Here is a 20,497-nt window from a genome sequence, read left to right on the forward strand (position 1 = left end):
CAAATGAAGGAAACCTTCCAAACTAAAAAACATCTATATAAAAACCCACACTATCATCTTATTTAATGGTCAAGCAACACTGAACGCTTTCCCCTTAACATTAAGAACATGACAAGTGGGCTTCGCTGGTGGCACACTAGTTGAGAATCTTCCTGCTAATGCAGGAGACATGGGTTTGAGCCCTGGTCTGGGAAGATCCCACATGCCACAGAGCAACTAAGCCCATGTGCCACAACAACTGAGCCCGCCTGCCACAGCTACTGAAACCTGCATGCCTAGAGCCCATGCTCCACAACAAGAGAAGCCACTACAATGAGAACCCCGTGTACTGCAACGAAGAATAGCCCCCACTCGCCAGAACTAGGAAGAAGTCTGCATGCAGCAATGAAGACCCAATGCAGCCAAAAATAAATAAATTTATTAAAAAAAAAAAAAGAATAAGACAAGTGTGTGCTCTTTCACCATTTCTATTCAACATTGGACAGGAAATTCTAGCTAGTAGAATAAAGACAGGAAAAGGAAATAAAACTGACACACATAAGGAAGAAGTAAGATGTTCACTATTCACTGATAACATTATTGCTTATGAAGAAAATCCTGATGAATCTACCAAAAAAAAAAAAAAAAAAAAACCCTGCTAGAACTAATAACTGAGTCCAGCAAGGGCACAGGATACAAGGTCAACATATAAAAATTAATATTTCCCTATAACAGTAATGATAATGAGCAAACTGAAATTAAAATATCAATACCACATATAAAGACTCCAAGAAAAGGTGTATGGATGAAGATCTAACAAAATATGTTCAGAATCTGTAAGGTGAAAATTATAAAACACTAATGAAATAAATCAGAGAATCTAAATAAATGGAGAGACATACCACGTTCATGGAATGGAAGACTCAACATAATAAAGATGCCAAATCTCACCAAAATGATCCACAATGTATCATCTATAAAAAATCCCACAAGATGTTTTTAAAATATAGACAAACACATGATAAAATTTATATAGAAAACCAAAGGAAAAATTGACATGGAAAGCTAAATCAATTTTTAAAAACAATAAAGAAGATGGAATCACTTTACCCAATTTTAAGATTTAATGATAGCTACAGTATTCAAGATAATGTGGTATTAGCAGAGGTTTAAATACCCAGATCAATGGGATAATATAAAGAACTCAGAAATAGACCAAAATGAATATGCCCAACTTATTTTTTACTAAGTTCACTTCAATAGAGGCAGGGCAGTCTTTTCCACGAATGGTACCAGAACAACTGAACATCCTGAGGCAAAAAACACAACCTAAACTTCACATGGTAATACAAAAATTAATTCAACATGGACTAGAGATTTAAATATAAAAGGTAAGGGCTTCCCTGGTGGCGCAGTGGTTGAGAGTCCGCCTGCCGATGCAGGAGACACAGGTTCGTGCCCCGGTCCGGGAAGATCCCACATGCCGCGGAGCAGCTGGGCCTGTGAGCCACGGCCGCTGAGCCTGTGCATCCGGAGCCTGTGCCCCGCAATGGGAGAGGCCACAACAGTGAGAGGCCCGCGTACCAAAAAAAAAAAAAAAAAAAAAAAAAAATATATATATATAAAAGGTAAAACTATAAGACTTTTAGGAGAAAATATTCAGGACCTAGAGCTTGCTGAAGACTTCTTAGACAAGACATGAAAAGCATGAAGAAGGGGCCTTCACAATAATGCCATGGATTAACATAACAAAAATGACTTGGCCTTCAATGGGAATACAAAACTAGACATGCAGTCATTTGAAAGGCCCTGAGGAGGGTTCAGAGTGAATGCATGATTATTTTTATGTCTTTCTGTACAGTATATTTCTTAACATGAAGGAATACTATCACGTTGCTCAAAAAAAAAAAAAAAAAAAAAAACAAAACAAAAAAACAAAACAAAAACAAAAAAAACCAAAACTCCAAAGAAGTAATTTCAAAATACCCTGACAAAAGATACTAGTCATTTAGTCATTATACTGGGACTAAGCCAATGGCAACAACTGTGGAACACACATGTACCTGCACCCACACATGCTCATATCATCTGTTAAAATTCTAGTCACTTTCCTTGACAGTGACTCTTCACACAATCTTTTGTAAGATTAAAAATGAGACTACCTCTCTGCATGTATCATTATCCTTTAGCTTAATTTAGCTATGTGTTTTATTTTGTTCTGGCTCTAATTCGACCTCTAGAAAGTCACTGAGGTGGACCTGAAGAAACCTCTCTAAGGAGGAATCAGAGGGAAGAACTGGGATTCATCTGGAAAGGTCGCACAGCTACACTGTCATTGTCACCCCACAGAAAAAAAAAGAATGAACAAGTAGATTAAGTATGAGTGTTGGGTGGTTAAAGACACATGACACAGTATGTTCTCAAAAAATCAGTCTTAAATATGCAGTAAAACGGGCCCACTCATACATACATCTTTATCTCCTTAAATATGAAAGTATTTCATAAGTCAAGCCTTCATATTTCTCATAAAGACATATGCTACTCAAGGATAAAGACGATGTTGTAGAACAAAGTTGGCTTGCAGTAAATATTTTCAGACATATTCTCAACTAACTCTCCTGACACTGGACAGCAGGTGCATGTATATTCAAGACAAATAAAAGGAACAAGGCCCTCTGATCTCTGCAACAACACTCCCCTTGCCTCAACTAAACTAAGGAAGGGATGACAAATTGCCACAGGCTCATCACTGAAATCTGAAAACTGTGTTTGCATTTTTCTCTTTTCTCGTCTCCTCCTCTTTTGTTTACAAATATCCCTGAGATAATTTTGTAGCGTAAGCTAAGGAGAAAGATGTGGCTGAGGGTTTTGCTAAGTGCACAATAAAGATTGGATCACTCTCCTGTGTGAATTTTCAGATACAGAATAAGTTTCTAGGCTGAGGCCATTTCTAAGATGACTCTTTAGATGACAACTGATATCCTGCAATAGCTTTTCTCATGGGGAAGAAAAATGAGAGGTTTCTCTTTGGTATGAATGATCAGATTCTGAGTAAGATGCTACCTCTGGCAAAAGATTTTCCTCAGTCGTTACATGCAAAAAGTCTTTCCCCAGTAGGAGTTCTTGAAGACTGACTGAGGACTGCCCACTTGTGAAGGTTCTTCCCACATCTGTCACACTGACAGGGTTTCTCCCAGTATGAACCCTCTGATGCTGAGTGAGGGATGAGTTGCGACTGAAGGCCTTTCCACACTCACTGCACTCATAGGGCTTCTCTCCTGTGTGGATGACGGAGTGTCGAATGAGGCTTGTGCTCCAGCAGAAGGTTTTCCCACACTCGAGGCATTCATAGGGCTTCTCTCCACTGTGAATCCGCTGGTGCCTGGTGAGGCCTGACCTGCGGTTAAAGGCCTTCCCGCACTCCATGCACTCATAGGGCTTCTCTCCAGCATGGATGCTAATGTGTCGAATGAGGTCTTTCCTAGTGCTAAAAGCTTTCCCACATTCTTTGCACTCAAAAGGTTTTTCTCCAATATGGGCCCTTTTATGCAAGATGAAAGTATAGCAGTAGGTAAAGGCCTTTCCGCATTCAGTGCACACATAGGGCTTCTCTCCAGTGTGGATGATGGCATGTCGAATGAGGTTTGCCCTTTGGCAAAAGGCTTTGCCACATTCCATGCATTCATAGGGCTTCTCTCCACTGTGAATCCGCTGGTGTCTGGTGAGGTATGACCTACGGTTAAAGGCTTTCCCACACTCCACGCACTCATAAGGCTTCTCTTCAGTGTGGATGCTGAAGTGTCGAATGAGGTCTGACCGATTACTAAAGGCTTTCCCACATTCTTTGCATTCATAGGGTTTTTCTCCAGTGTGGGCTCTTTTATGTAAGATAAAAGTGGAACAGTGGGTAAAGGCCTTTCCACATTCACCGCACACATAGGGCTTCTCCCCGGTATGACTCCGCTGGTGCTGCTTGAGGTGTGACCTGCGGTAGAAGGCCTTCCCGCACTCAAGGCACTTGTATGGCTTCTCTCCAGTGTGGATGACATAGTGTTGGATGAGGTCTGTGCTGTCACAAAAGCCTTTCCCACATTCGTTGCATTCAAAGGGTCTCACTCCACTATGAATCTGCTGGTGCCAGGTGAGATGTGATCTGCGGTTGAAGGATTTCCCACACTCCACACACTCAAAGGGCTTCTCTCCCGTGTGGATGATGTAGTGTCGAAGGAAACCTGTCTTATCTCGAAAGGCTTTCCCACATTCTTTGCACACAAAGGGTTTTTCACCAGTGTGGCTTCTGTTATGTAAGACTAAATTGGAGCGGTGGGTGAAGGCCTTTCCACACTCACTGCACTTGTAAGGCTTCTCTCCAGTGTGAATCCGCTGGTGCCTCGTGAGGTGTGACCTGCGGTTGAAGGCCTTCCCGCACTCTGTGCACTCATAGGGCCTCTCCCTGGTGTGGATCATGTGGTGCTGGAGGAGGTGTGTGCTCTTAATAAAGGTTTTCCCACACTCTGTGCATTCATAGGGCTTCACGCCAGAGTGAATCTGCTCATGTCGAACAAGGAAGCAATTCTTGTTAAAAACTTTCCCACATTCCTCACACTTATAGAGGTGTTTCCCTTCATGTATCAAGGGTCCTTTCACTGGTCCACGTGAGTCACATTCATAAAGAATATCTCCTGGAAAGACTCGCTGCTGAACAATCCTTGAGTGAAGACCATCATGTGTCCCTAAACCACCATGTTCAGGGCTCATTTTCCCAGAGAGCTTCTCCCTCTGGGGGTCCATCCCTGGTCTCAAGTGGACTTCATGCATTTCCAGTGGCCCATCCTGATCCTTGGTTTGTCCCAACAGGGAGTCCCCTGAGGCTCGCTGAGTCAGTTGTTCCTGGGGTGAGACTTCCTCAGACAACGCCCGGTGAGAAGGGGTAGGCTCTGTGGTATCAGCTTTTGTGTTGCCACCTGAAGGGAATACAATACACAAAAGGCATATAAGTGATGGCAACACAGAAGAAACTAAATCACCATGTCAGTGAGAAGATGAAAATAGTGGCTCTGTACCTGCTGCGTTTTCAAATCTCTGAAACCCAGGTGTGCAATTTCTTTCTTTTTGGTTCTTAGATTCTTGAAAATTTTAGAGGGAAAACCCAAAGGGACAGCATGGGCAGGGGACAGAATGTCTGGAGATGAGGGGCAGGTAGACAGAGGAATGAAGACACTGTGTGTGGTGAGTGCTCGAAGCCAGAACATCTCAAGGTGCTACAAGAAGCCAGCAAAGGGGCACCTAGTGCAGTAGGTGGGAGACAGGAAGAGGTCATGCAGGCTTCCCAGATGCAGCCAGACCTTCTGACGTATAGTGAAAATGGGAAGGCCCTTTCAGCCTTTGGAAATACAACGAACAAAGGCACAGAATCTTCCAGAATCAGGGAACTGCCATGCATGAGAGGATAAGCTCCCAAGATGGGATTGGTGTCCTTACCAGAAAAGATACTAAGGAGCTTGCTTCTTTTCTCTGCCATGTGAGGACAGAATGAGAAGCCTGCCATCTGCACACCAAGGAGCAGGCCCTCATCAGATGCCAGATCTGCCAGCCCCTTGATCCTGGATTTCCCAGACTCCCAAACTGCGAGAAATAAACGTTTGTTACTTGAGCTGCCCACTCCGTGGCATTCTTGTTACAGCAGCCAGACTAAGACAGGACGGTATGAGTAATGTTCTCATTCTGGAGTTTGGTGATGTTAAGAATATTATTTTCAAAAAGAAACAAAGGAGCAAATAATTTAATTAATACATCAATTAATCAAGGTCATTGATTAATCAGTGATGACAATGTCCCCATAAAACCAAGGTTTATGATTAACTGAAACCTGTACCTGAGGTCCACTAAACAAAAGTTAGAGGTCACATGAGTATTATGGTTAAGAACATGGTCTCTGACCACAAAAACCCTAGGCCCAAATTCCAAAAGAACACAATATTAGCTTTGTAGCATCTGGTAAGGCACTCAAATTCCATAGGCCTTCATTTTCCTCTTCTGAAAAATAAAGCTAAAAATAGAGCCCACCTTGTAGGACTGCTATGAGGATGAAGTGAAACACTACATATACCATGTTCTGGAGGGTGCCAGACACAGGGCAAAAAAGTCAATCAATTAGCTTTAATTTTTTATTATGCGTTAGTCCAATAATGTACACCTGGGACCTAACTAGGCAGCATGTAAATTGGAGGTGTGAGAATGAGAATGTGTGGATTAACCTTGGAGAGCATTTAAGAGTAAAGAGAATGAGCCATGAGATGCCTGATGAGCCAACATTCAAGTGATGACCAGAGAAGGAGAATGAAGGTCCAGTGAGAAGAGGGGCAAAGAATCCAAGAGGGTCAAATGCTCAAACACGACACAGTCTGGAAAGTCTGTCTTGTGTCCTGAGCTCATTTGGCGTGGCGGTCAAGAGTGCTCGCTCTGGAGCAGAACAACTCGACTCAAATTCTGCCTGTACCCAGCCAGCTAATGTTGGACAAATTCTTAGCTGTTTCCTGTCTAAGCTTCCTTCTCTGAAAAACTGAGAGGCTCTCAGTTTCTGCCTCATAGGCTGTTATGAAAGCTAAATGAGAAAATGTCTGTAAAGCACTGGGCACAGTTCCAGGTGTGTTCAGTAAATTGTGGTCCATTACTCATGATCGTTTATGGTTGTGCTGTATTTGAAGATTAGGAGCAAAGCAGTGACGTGTAAGGAAGAGTTTCAGTGCTGTGGTGCAGAGGAACCTCCCCCAGACCTCAAAGAGCAAAGAGAACATTACCAAGAGCTGCCAAGGATAGGGACAGATGGAGTCTTTCATAGATGAATGGTGGGGATGTTAAAGGGGGCAGACACTCTGCAGAACTGTCTGGCAGTTTCTATCAAAGCTGAGCATACAGCTACTCCATGACCTGATCTGCACACATACCAGAATGTATTCCTAACGGAAATCAGTGCTTACATGCACCAAAAAACATAACATGAATATTCTCAGCAGCATTAAGTTGAAAACAACAGGAGTGCCCATCAGGAGGTGAATGGATCAATGAAGGGCAATTTTTCAAGCAATGAGCTATTACACCGTATTAAGAGTAAACAAATTCCAACCCCAGGTAACCACATGAAAAGAATCTCAGACATGATGATCAAAAGAAGACACATATGACAGACAGCATGCTATGGGGTTCAACAGTCAAAACGAATCGGTGCCGACAGTCTAAATAGGGGTTACCAAGCACAAGGGGCTATCGAGGGCGTGAGATCCCAATGAGATGCTGGAAATATTCTACATATTGACTGAGGTGGTGCTTACATGGGTTAAACATACCCAAGCATTCATGAAGTTAACCTCTTAAGATTTTTACACAACACAGGGTGTGAGTTACACCTCATTTAAAACATGCAAGAAAATTTTAGTAAATGTGATGGACAGGACTCAAATGTAGACATCTCTTGCAAGAATGAGACAGCTTCTCCAAGAAGATGGATTTTATAGGGAAAGTAGAGTCAATGTCAGTGTGAAGCCATTAGAGAGGCAGAAGCATTTTCTATTTACTTTCCCCGAATGTGAGGCAACTGAGCATATCTTTGTTACAAAAGAGGCAGAAAAGGTGAGAAGCAGCAGTTCCCTGAAAACGTTTGGCCTAGACTCTGGTACATGAATTGGCCTTGGTCAGGGGTGAGATCTCCTCTAGGGAGGTGAGGAGGTAAGCTACACATATGAGAGATTTAGATGAATGTAGAAGGGTTTAAGGATCAAGCAACACAAGGATACAGGCTCTATTTTCTTTTTAAGATTTTTTTGATGTGGACCATTTTTTAAATCTTCATTGAATGTGTTACAATATCGCTTCTGCTTTATGTTTTGGTGTTTTGGCTGCGAGACATGCAGGATCTTATCTCCTCGACCAGGTATCGAACCTGCACCCTCTGCATTGGTAGACAAAGTCCCAACCACTGGACCACCAGGGAAGTCCCACAAGCTCTACCTTCGACATGAAAACGTGCTGAGGGCTCTGTGGTTGGGGGAGTGCTGAAGGTTGGGAACAAGATCTTGGTGGCTGCGGGGGCCACCGTGGGAGACAGGGCTGACTAGAGGCACAGAGGAGGTGTGGGGAGACCAGCCAGGAGTGTGCTGGCATCACCCAGGCAAAAGCTGAAAACCTGGACCGAGGTTGTGGGGGGGACATCTTCTCCTGGTGGTGGAGGTGACAGACTCAGGAGGCGTGCATGCAAAACGGACAGCATTTGGAGGGTTTGGTGGAGACGGGGGTGTTGAGGAGTTATCTGAGGCTGAACCCAGCCTTCTAACATGCACGGGAGGTGGGAGGAACGGGCAAGGTCAAAAGCCCCCTCTTAGGCATGTTGAGCATGAGGTGCCTTGAGGTTTAAGCAAACAGGAGGGATAGGAAGACTAGGGCGGAGGAGTGCTTCTGGGTGTCTGACTGACGCTCAGAGTGTGGGTGGATGGAGAAGGTGGGAAAGGGTAAGATAGAGAGCATAGTTGGGAAGGCCCTGTTTACTTGCAGTTCAGAAGGAAATATGAGATACTATCATTACTCACTAGCACTAATCCCACGATGTTAATAATACTAATAGCTTACTTTTGCTGAGCCACTCACTATGGGTCAGACCAAGTGAGAAGCAGTTTCATACATAATCTATTGCATCCTCCAACCACCCAATGAGACAGAAACGATTATGACTACAATTTCTCAGGAACAGACTGAGTGTAACAGACCACACTAATCAAACAATTTCATTCCTTTCCTTGAAAACACTCAGCCTCCTATCCCAGCCCCAGGCACCAAATGACTAAGTCGAGTATCTTATCAGTGGAATGTGAGTGGAAACAATGTGTTGGAAGTGGGTGTGACATTTTCCCTTCTCTGTTTTCCCTCTGCCAGATGGAGGATGCCAGGAACCCTGAAGGTCCCACGTTGATGACAGAAGGTAGCTGAGTCCCTGAATAACTGTGTGATCAGAGCTTCCTACTGATCCGCATCTCCCTTGGTTCAAGAAAAACACTTTTCGTGTGCTGAGCCATGGAGATTTTGGAATACACCTGTTAGAACAGCTAGGTTTACCTTGGCCAAACTTATATACAAAGGCACAACAGGATCATGGAACTTCCCCAGGGCCACAAGGCTGTGTGGTGTGTCACACCTAGTTTTTAAGCCCAAGTACATGGAGCCGAGAGCCTGAACTTACCTGATACGCCCCACACCTCCCCAGGAGCAGTGGAGAGTGTTATGGGGTAGAAGGACCACAGGTTAAAAGGTTCCACAGATCCCATGCCTCCAGAGAGGCCATGACAAGAAAATTCTCACAAATTTTATAGGCAATGGTCCTCCTGCTGTCTGCAACCTGCTGTGATGCCCGCTTGGCCAGCTGTTGGCACTTACCTGGGCAGGAGCTTGGGGAGAGGCCTCTCTTCCACGTCTGTAACTCTGGGCTGTGCTCCAGTGGGTGGATCAGCTCTGGCTTGGGCAAAGGACATCCTGTTCACAGAGAAAAAAAGAGAACATGAGGATTTTGGTGAGAAGAAAGAAACCTCTCAACCCAGATTGGGACTGCAGGATTTGGAAGAGACCTCGGAATGCAGCTGCTCCCATCTAGGCAAACAAAATGCTGCAACTAGGAAACAAACTGTAAAAACACCATCCTTTGTCCCTGAAGACTGTAGACATTAGTGCTGGCTGCACAGACAGCACCAACTCCCTTTGATCTCCATCCCACAGAACCCAGCACCGTTCAGACGTACCTCCTGAAGACGTTTTCTAATTCATTCAAGTCAGGGACCTCAACCTCCTGTGCATCAGCAACACCTGGGGTGCCCAGCTACCACCACACAGCAGTTCAAACAAAATCTCTGGGAAGGGCCTGGGCATCAGATTTTAAATGCTCCCCAGGTGATAGTAGCCAACCTGGCAGGCTAAGAAGCCCTGGTCTCCATCATCCCACAAACGGCATCATCCGTATCTAAGGTAGGCAGGTGACCTACGACAGCTGCTCTGAGTAAAAAGAAAGCTTTATTTCAGGAAGGGCTGAGTGAGGCCCCTGCAGCTCCTGCCATCCAGAAGCATCTTGCGACTCCTGTGAGGGAACCAGCCTGAGCATCAGAACCAAGGAAGCAAAGAAACAGATACCTGGGTTGGCACCCCCAACCTGGAAGACAGCATCACCTCTGAGCTGCTTCTTTCAGGGTGTAGACTGTTTGAGCTGGTCTGTCATGTGTACCCAAACATATATCAACCGATGTGGGGGTAAAGACTGTAGATAAATCAATGGCAAAGGTACCAGGACCCGCACAGAAAGCGCATCTGCAGATCCTGAACCAAAGCTCAGGATTCGTTTGTCATCACTAAGCAAATGTTCACTCCTGTCTGCTACATGCTCAGCACGGGGCTCAGGGACAGGGCAGTGGAAAGCGAAGGAGTCTTTCTTCAGCTGTCAGGAGTCATGCTCCCTGCAACCACAGGGCCTTTGCACGTGCTGTCCCTTCTAACTGGAAGGCTGTTTTTTTCCCTACTTTGCTCGTTCTAGATTACTCTAATTCTTTGGGTCTCAGCTCAAATGTCACTTTCTGAGATTTCACTGAACTGTGGCTCCTGAGCCCAGGTGCTTCATCAATCTGCCATGTTGCCATGGAATTTTTAAATCCTAACAGTTAAGTCAAAACTAATATTTAGTCGACTTCTTGTTTCCAGTTCTGCCTGTAAGGAGATTCCAGGTCGCCACTCCATCCTAACAACAAGTGGCAAAATGAACAGACTGAAAAGTCAACAAGCCTTCTTGGATCAATAACAGAGGGGAGGAAACAAGGTAAACTGCTATCCCCAGGACTGGAGACACCGGGAATACAGTGAGTCACAGCTTACAAGAGCAGAGACTCATGAGCAGAAACTGCCACAGGAACCAGCGCCAGGATAGAAAACCTGAACGATAATGAATGGATTGGTGGAGGTTCAGTGCAGACAACCCTGACAGTAAAAAAAAACCTCCAGGGATACAGTCACTATGAAATTTCTCTCCAGAAGCTCAACCAAGTTCCCACAAAAAATAGAAGAGAAAAATCCCCTTGGGCTTCTGGCAGGGGGGAAGGAAAAAGAACCAATTATGAAATATACCAGAGCACTCTCTTTAACCAGGCCTATCCTCAGAAGAAACTAGTTAACCAGATCCTAAACTGCTGGGGTTTTATCAGAGTCTAAATGGCCTGGAAGAAGGGAAATACCCAACTCCAGTCAACTTTGGCCATCCTGTCCTACCTTAGTGGAGGAGATAAACACTTGTGACATTCACAGTCCAGAGAGATAGGCCCACTAAAAGACTGAGACCAAATCATAGAACTATAAGAACACTCTTTCCCTCCTGCCCTGCCACTACATTTTTTTTTTTAATTTATTTTATTTTTGGCTGTGTTGGGTCTTTGTTGCTGCACGTGGGCTTTCTCTAGTTGTGGTGAGCGGGGGCTACTCTTCGCGGCAGTGCACGGGCTTCTCATTGCGGTGGCTTCTCTTGTTGTGGAGCATGGGTTCTAGGTGCACAGGCTTCAGTAGTTGTGGCTTGCGGGTTCTAGAACACAGGCTCAGTAGTGGTGGCACACGGGCTCAGTAGTTGTGGCGCATGGGCTTAGTTGCTCCGCGGCATGTGGGCTCTTCCCAGATCAGGGCTCAAACCCGTGTCCCCTGCATTGGCAGGCAGATTCTTAACCACTGCACCACCAGGGAAGTCCCGCCCACCACATTCCTAAAGGCCTATTTACAGCAGTTACTTTTGCCTAATACATCATGGTCTATTTACAGCAGTTACTTTTGCCCAGTATATCATGTGCAGCTATCAAAAAAAATTATGAGTCACGCTAAAAGTCAAAGAACACAATTTGAAGAGACAGAGCAAGCATCAGAACCTGACATGTCAGGGATGCTGGAATTATCAGATCAGGGATTTTAAATGACACTGATTAATATGCTAAGGGCTTAATGAACAAAGTAGACAGCATGCAAAAACAGAGGGGGAATGTAAGCACATCGAAGGAAATCCTAATTAAGAACCAAAAAAAAAAATGCTACAAAAAAAAAAAAAAAAAATGCTACAGATCAAATAACACTGAAGAATGCCTCTGGTGGACTTATCAGTAGACTGGACACAGCTAAAGAAAGAATCTCTGAGTTTGAGAATATATCAATAGTAACCTTCAAAACTGAAAGCAAAGAGGACAAAGACTGAAAAAAAACAGAATATCCAAGGACCATAGAACTATAAAAGGTGTAATATAAAGTAATGTGAATTTAAAAAGGAGAAAAAATGAGAAAAAGAAACAGAAGAAATACAGGAAACAATAATGACTGGGAATTTCCCAAAATTAATGTCAAACACCAAACCACAGATCCAGAAAGCCAAGAGAACACCAAGCATGATAAATGCCCACTACCCCCACCCCTGTCCCCCAACAAAAAAACCAAACAACCACACCTAGGCATACCATTTAAAAACTACAGAAAATTGAAGATAAAGAAAAAATCCAGAAAGAAGACGAAGGTCAAAACAAAACAAAACATCTTACCTATACAGGAACAAAGACAAGAATTACATATGATTTCTCCTCAGAAATCACATAAGAGAGTTGAAAGATTTAAAGTGTTCAGAGAAAAACCTCATCAATCTTGAATTCCACACCCTGTGAAATTATCCTTCAAAACTGAAAGAGAAATAAAGAATTTCTCAAAGAAACAAAAATTGAGGGAATCTGTTGCCAGTAGACCTATCTTATAAGAAATGTTAAAATAACTTCTGTAGAGAGAAGGAAAATGATATAGGTCAGAAACTCAGATCTAAATATAGAAAGGAGGAATACTGCAGGAGGAATAAAAGAAGGTAAAGTTAAAACTTTTAGTTGTCTAACCAATCTAACAGGTAACATTGTGTTCAGAATAATAGTAATAATGTATTCAATTATGCTTATGTACATAGCTTACACACACTTATACATATACATACATACATATAAATGCTTATTTTTATATATGTATAAAATATATATTCCCATTATATATGCACTTACATAGTGAAACAAATGGCAGCAATGATATGAAGGATGGGAGGACAGAATTAAGATTATTTTGTTATAAGGTCTCATGTTACCAGTGAAGTGATATAGTGTTATTTGAAAGCAGACTTAGATTAGTTGCCCTTTGGCACATTATCATTTACATTAGCACTCCTACAAAATGAAATACTTAGGTATAAATCTAAGAAAATATGTACAAGATTTTTTTTTTTTTTTGTGGTACGCGGGCCTCTCACTGTTGTGGCCTCTCCCGTTGCGGATCACAGGCTCCGGACGTGCAGGCTCAGCGGCCATGGCTCACGGGCCTAGCCACTTCGCGCCATGTGGGATCTTCCCGGACCGCGGCACGAACCTGTGTCCCCTGCATCGGCAGGCGGACTCTCAACAACTGCGCCACCAGGGAAGCCCATATGTACAAGATTTATATGAGGAACTCCACAAAGCTCTGATGAATGAAATCAAAGAACAAAATAAATAGAGAGAGATTTTATGTTCATGGATAAGAAAACTCAGTACTGTCAAGATGTCAGTTCTTCCCAATTTGATCTATAGATTCAATGCAATACCAATCAAAATCTCAGCAAATCATTTTGTGGATATCCAAAACTGATTAAGTTTATATGGAGAGGCAAAAGACCCAGAAGAGCCAACACAATATTGAAGAAGAACAAAGTGGGAGGACTGACGCTAACCCAACCTCAAGACTTACAATAAAGTTATAGTAATGAAGACAGTGTGATGTTGGTGAAAGATCAATGGAACAGAATTGAAAGCCCAGAAATAGCCCCACATAATACAGTCAACTGATCTTTGACAAAGGTACAAAAGCAATACAATAGCTAGCAAAGCTAGTTTTTTTAACAAACGGTGCTAGAACAACAGGATATCCACATATTAAAAAAAATTACCTAGACAGACCTTATACCCTTCACAAAAATTTACTCAAAATGGATCACAGATCTAAATGTAAAACACAAAACCATAAAATTCCTAGAAGATATTATAGGAGAAAACCTAGATGAGTATGGGTATGTGATAACTTTCTAGATACAACACCAAAGGCGTAATCCATGAAAGAAATGATTGATAAGCTGGACTTCATAAAAATTAAAAACTTCTGCTCTGCCAAAGGATGAGAAGACAAGCCACACAGTAGGAGAAAATATTTGCAAAAGACGTATCTGATAAAGGACAGTTATCCAAAATACACAAATATCTCTTAAAATTAGAAAGTAAGAAAACAAAAACGACCCAATTTTAAAATGAGCCAAATACCTTAACAGACACCTCACCAAAGACCTTAAAACACATCTCACCAAAGACAATATACACACAGCAAACAGGCATATGAAAAGATGCTCCACAGAATATATCATCAGAGAAATGCAAATTAAAACAAGATACTACTACATACCTATTAGAATGGTCAAGGGACTTCCCTGGTGGTGCAATGGTGAAGAATCCACCTGCCAATGCAGGGGACACAGGTTCGAGCCCTGGTCTGGGAAGATCCCACATGCCGCAGAGCAACTAAGCCCGTGAGCCACAACTACTGAGCCTGCACTCTAGAGCCCACATGCCACAACTACTGAGCCTGAGTGTCACAGCGACTGAAGCCCGCGGGCCTAGAGCCCATGCTCCGCAACAGGAGAAGCCACAGCAACGAGAAGGCTGCACACCACAACAAGAGTAATCCACGCACCGCAACAAAGAGTAGCCCTTGCTCGCTGCAACTAGAGAAATCCCACACGCAGCAACGAAGATGCAAAGCAGTCATAAATAAATATAAATGAAAGAAAAGAAGGGAGGGAGGGAGGGAGGGAGGAAGGAAGGTCAAAACGTGGAACACTGACAACACCAAATGCTAGCAAGGATGCGGAGCAGCAGGAACTCTCATTTAATGCTGGTGGGGATGCAAAATGATACCACCATTTTGAAGACAGTTTGGTGGGTTCTTAAAAAACTAAATATACCTTCACCATAGGATCCATCAATCACAGTTCTCGCTATTTACCCAAAGGTGCTGAACACTTATGTCCACATAAAAACCTGCACACGGATGTTTACAGCACCTTTATTCATAATTGCCAAAACTTGGAAGCAACCAAGATGTTCTTCAGTAGGTAAATGGATAAACGATGGTAAATCTAGACAGTAAAATATTATTCAGCACTAAAAAGAAACATGCTATCAAGCCATGAAATGAGAAACAAATGCATATTACTAAGTGAAAGAAGCCAATCAAAAAGGTTACATACTCTATGATTCCAGCTATATGACATTCTGGAAAACACAAATGGAGACTGTAAAAAAGATCAGTGGTTGGTGAGGGGGCAAGGATGAATAGAGAGGACTCTTAGGGCAACAAAAAAATTCTGTATGATACTATGATGGATACATGTCATTATACATTTGTCCAAACCCATGGAGTGTACAACACCAAGAGTGAACCCTAATGTCAATTATGGACTTTGGGTGATCATGATGTGTCAGTGTAGATGAATTAACTGTAACAAATGTACCATTCTGGTGAGAATATTGAGAATGAGGGAGGGTATGCTCGTGTGGGGGGAGAGGGTATATGGGAAATCTCTATACTTACCTCTCAATTTTGCTGTGAACCTAAAACTGCTTAAAAAAAAAACAAGTCTTAAAAAAATAATAACTATTTATAGGTATAACCATATTCCAGGGACTGTACCGAGCAATTTAAATGCATAAAAAAAACTGAATTAAGTTTATGAACTAATTTAGAAATGAAATGACATACATATTTAAAATATTGAGTCTTTTCATTCAGGAACAAGGTAAATGTCTTCATGGATCTAAGTCTTTTTTAGGTCCTAAGCAAAGCGTTATATTGACCTTCCTGTGGGCCTTGCATGAAAAATTCTATTTTAGGATTTCCTTATAGCACCCACATGAAGTACATATTGCAATAAGCACCATTTTATAGATGAAGAAACAGAGGCTCAGGCAGATAAAATGATTTGCTGAAACCATGGACACGATGAATGGCTGAGCCAAGATGAAAACCAAAGTCTAGTCATCTCTGGCATCTGGCATCTGTATTTAACTACAAAGCTACACAACACTGTTCCAGAAAATGCTGAGTCCAAGTGTAGGGTGATGACCATGACAACAAGGACGACGATGATATCACTAACAGTAGTGACAGCAGCAGGAGTCACAATTGCTAACCCTGCACACAGCCAGGCATCACCACGCACTATTCTGAGCCATTCATCCTCATGACAGACGTGTGAAGCAGGTACTATATTACTTCATGAGATACTACCTATGAGATAACTGACATACAGAAGCGTTCAGTAACCTGCCCAGGAACACACAGCTCATAAGCAGCAGAGCAGGGATTAGACAACAGGAGTCTAGAACCAGACCCTGGACTCCCAGGTGCTACACGAAGAAGGAAACAGCAAACACTTCCCCGTGGGAGTCAGCAGCCTCAGACCAAGTGGGCTGTGGTGGTGAGAGGGGGACATGAGCAGAGGAGTCAATCCTCAGGAAACAGGGCCAGAGGAAGGAGCAGATGTGGAGATGCCAAAATTCAGCATTTCATGAACTACTAAAAATAAAAACTTGGGTTTGGAATCCCACACAGTGATTTGGTCAAATAGAGACATTTGCACGAACATCATATATCATTTATTCTAATCAACATTTCACAAAAGGATGGACAAAAAATGCAAAGCAGAGCTGTTGACAACCAAGTTGTGCCTTTTAAGTTGAATGGATTAAGCTTTAGGAAGGACTCACAACAATGGCCCTATTTCCCTTACTTGTTGAGTACAGCGTGCTGGGAGAATTAAATGAGTACAGCATGAACAGAGAAACAAGATAAACATACAGCAAGAAACAGAGATGAGGAGTGAGTGGGCCTCAGAGAGCAAGGACTTAGTGACTACCTCCTTCTGCAAAATAGCTGCAGCAGAAAAAACCACTGTGAAAACAAAGTGACATGAGCAGGCCCACGAGAGAAGGCAGAACAAGAGACCCAGAAGCCAGGGCATAATCATGCTTCTCTAAGTCGCTATATCAGTCCCTCAAGGAGCTCAGCAGAAATTCTTACCTTTGGGTTCTGTAAGACACCTCCATTTCCTCCCAACACATCCTTCTCCTTTGGCTGTGACCAAAGGCAAACTATGTTTCTTGTCCAACCCTCCCTAAGTGAGATACAAGGAGACCAGGCAGCAAGAGGTGAGTCCAGAAAATAACTGAAGCTGTGCGGAGGAGGGTAGATGGGCTACAGAGGGCTTCTCAACCACCAGGCCTGGAGCCAGAGGGTGGAATGAAGCAAGTGACAGGTCCCACATGGATTGGGAAGGCCTTACCCAGAGAGACCAGGAGCCTGCAGGTCTCCAGCATCACCTCCTGGTACAGGGTCCTCTGGGCAGGGTCCAGCTGCCCCCACTCCTCCTGGGTAAAATTCACGGCCACGTCCTCATAAGTAACAATCATCTGGAAAGTCAAGCAGATGCAGTTGTGTTGGTCTTGGGGCTATTGATCAAATCAGAGCCCATCTCTCTCCATGGCAAAGATGCAGAGACCAAACAGCCCCTGAAGGCCGAGCTCTGTGCTGGATTCCAGGAGGCAGACACTGCTCTAGACTGATCATAGCAGTGTAGCCGACAGAAGCCTCCTAGGCAGGAGGCGACGGAGAATGACACGAGGTTGGAACCCTCCCGCATGGACTGTGAGGCACAGAATGGTAAGGGTGCTAAGGTGTCAGACAAATGGGAAAGAATAATGACAACAAAACAATACCAATAATAATTACAGCAACAGTACCCCAGACCCACTGGTCCTCATTGTGTGCCTGCCTCGTGATGAGGCATTTACATGTCTTGTTAAAGTGTCTGAAAGTCCCCAGCTCTTAAGTCCCACCCACTCTTGAGGTTTGAATCCTAAGTCCTAAAGTCAGCACTTGCCTGCTGTGTGAACTTGGGGGCCTCGCTTAATTTCTCTGAACGTTGATTTCTGAATCAATACAATGATTCTCACTGAGCAATAATAGTTATGAGAACTAAAGAAAAAAGAAACACTGGGTGACTGGCCACAGCCGGTGAGGTCAATGCCATTATCATCTTCATGTCAGTCAGGAGACCTGAGGCCCAGGGAGCTCTACCAGTTTGCCCAAGTTTACATGGGTTGTGATCAGAGGCAGGATTTAAAAGCAGGTTCCTCTGGTCTGAGGTCTAACAGCATAACCATGACCCACTGGCAAAGTAAAACCACAGTTAATGAAGATGTGAAGCATTTTAAATAAATTTCCCAGTTATATTCATTTCAGCCACTGCTGAAAATAATTTTGCAGACGTGGGCAGAGGAGCAGATTCATCATCACCCACCTCACAGGAGAGTCACCTGAGGTGGTGGTACCTGCTTGGGAAGTGGCAGGGCCTGGACCAGCTCCTGCTGCCATGTGAACCTTGGAGACTCCCAGGGAGAATCCACAATGAGCCATCACTTCTTTTTTCTACCTGAGACCTGACAGCATGTATCCCGGAGGAAAGAATACTTCAGGGACCAGGGAATAGGAATTGCTGAGGACACTGGAGGCTGTAGCCAGGAGAACAACAGCCTTTGATTGGCCATGATGTCTGTCCTGGCTGAGCAGGATGGAACATTCAGCCAACGGCCACAACGTCTGGCCCTCCCAGGACACGTCTCAGCAGATGGGGGAGTAGGGAGGATTCTGGCAATCGCAAAGACCCTCTGGGGGTTCCTTAAACAACCAATATACCTTTTATTTGGTCCACACTCTTCCGCATGCTGAAATGCCATGTCCTTGGTTCATGCCAAGACTGCCTACCGGAAGGAAGCCTGTTTGGCTTGCAAAGTTTACTTTAGGTGTCACCTCCAGGCAACCCTCTCCACTGTTCGTAGAGAAGAGGGTAAAAATACAGGCTGTGGTGGCGACATACTGGTTGTTAGTTTCTGCTACTAAAGAACTGCAGTGAACTTGGGCAGGAAACTGAACTTCACTGAGTCTCAAGTTGTTCTTGTACAAAACAGTGATAATAAGAGAACTTAGCTCTGAAAAGGTGACGATTACATGAGGCGATATATTATGCCTGTCGACCTGCTAACAGCAAGGACTCAATCGAGGCCGGCCGGCTATTACGGTTCTTTTCTCATTGTTTTCTCTTTGCTCCCACAGCATCCTGGACAAATTCAACCAGGAATTTTGCCAGGTTCCCTACACAAAAATGCCAGAACACAGGCAACAGGAAGGGGCCATTTTAAGCTAACTGCTAGAAAAGTCCTCTCCAAATAGGAGACATCTGCGCAGAGGCCAGAAGGATGTGAGAGGGAGGTCCTGCAAAGATATAGGAACAGTGGGACTTCCCTGGCGGTCCAATGGTTAGGGCTCCATGCTTCCACTGCAGGGGGCGCAGGTTCGATTCCTGGTTGGAGAACTAAGATCCCCCAAGCCCTGCAGCATGGTCAAAAAAAAAAAAAAGATACAGGAACAGTACTCCAGGCAAAGGCCAGTGCAAATATAAAGATTGGGGGCGGGGCGGGGCGCGGGGACAGAGAACTTATGGTCAGGTTGGTGTGTCTGCAGAACAGTGAGCCAGGGAAGAACGGCAGGTCAGAGGAGGTCGGCCGGGAGGATGGGGAAGCTGGAATTCTAGAATTTTAAGTGTGACGGGAAGGAAGGAAGCATCATTCATCCTTCACGCACTGATGAAACACCTGTCGGAGACCCAAAACTGTGGTAAGACCGCGGATAAAATAACGAGTCAGCGCCACTTGTTGTAAGTAAACGACGAGGACAAAGAGAAACCCAATGGCTTACTTAGCCTCCAGCCTGCCCAGGAGCCCTCTCCGAACCAGCGGAGAAGCAGCAATGCCAGCAATATGGCCCACTCACCCGTGCCGGGTCCAACCACCCCGCCGCCATCACGGGACCGTGAGGAGAGAGCGGGGCCAGAGAGGCGGCTCCAGGATTCAGCCGCCCGCCTCCTGCCCAGAGCAGGGGGGTGAGGGGGTTGGGGTTGGGAGGGGTCACCTCGGCCGACGGTCGCACTCTGAGCCTCAGTTTCCCAGGCGAAAAATGCGCACGAGGCCCAGGCCGTCGCGTCAGAGCTGCGGGGACGGGGTCGGGGCCCCGGCAGGCGCTCACGGGACACTCCCGTTACGGAGGACCTGGGGCGAGTGTTGGGCTAGTACACCGACACGGAGGTAAGACACACCCTCCTCACTGGCCTGCCCAGCGCGGGGCTGGGAAACGCACCCGGCCCATCGCCACAGGACCCACAGCGCCGGAGGACCCAGCCGGCACAGATAGATGACGCAGCTCTCCAAATGGTCGGAGGTCCCGCCCCCGCCGGCGCAGGCCGCAGGAAACCACCCCCGTCCTGAGCCATCACTGGCCCACCATCGGCGCAAACACGCGGCGC

At 44.6% G+C, this 20,497-nt stretch overlaps 1 protein-coding gene across 6 annotated transcripts; it reads right to left on the reverse strand.

Annotated features, from left to right (window-relative positions):
* Window positions 1-2,160: 2,160 nt before the first annotated feature.
* On the reverse strand, window positions 2,161-20,421 carry LOC113615124 (zinc finger protein 543-like). 6 transcript variants are annotated; one of them, XM_027097195.1, is made up of 6 exons: window positions 20,332-20,421; window positions 19,638-19,790; window positions 17,423-17,549; window positions 9,403-9,498; window positions 5,461-5,604; window positions 2,161-4,943 (listed from the first exon to the last, which is right to left on the reverse strand). In XM_027097195.1, exons 3-6 carry the CDS (start codon window positions 17,547-17,549, stop codon window positions 2,977-2,979), a joined length of 2,334 nt encoding a protein of 777 aa, XP_026952996.1. In that variant the 5' UTR covers window positions 19,638-19,790; window positions 20,332-20,421; the 3' UTR covers window positions 2,161-2,976. The 6 variants fall into 6 exon arrangements, with proteins under 6 accessions (XP_026952996.1, XP_026952994.1, XP_026952995.1 ...); XM_027097193.1 differs by having other exon boundaries at window positions 19,969-20,371; XM_027097194.1 differs by lacking the exons at window positions 19,638-19,790; window positions 20,332-20,421 and adding an exon at window positions 18,835-19,521.
* Between the last annotated feature and the right edge of the window lie 76 nt (window positions 20,422-20,497).

The sequence above is a fragment of the Aethalodelphis obliquidens genome, unplaced genomic scaffold, assembly GCF_003676395.1.
Source record: "Aethalodelphis obliquidens isolate GAN/ISIS:26980383/991018 unplaced genomic scaffold, ASM367639v1 scaffold113, whole genome shotgun sequence".
Taxonomy (NCBI): domain Eukaryota; kingdom Metazoa; phylum Chordata; class Mammalia; order Artiodactyla; family Delphinidae; genus Aethalodelphis; species Aethalodelphis obliquidens.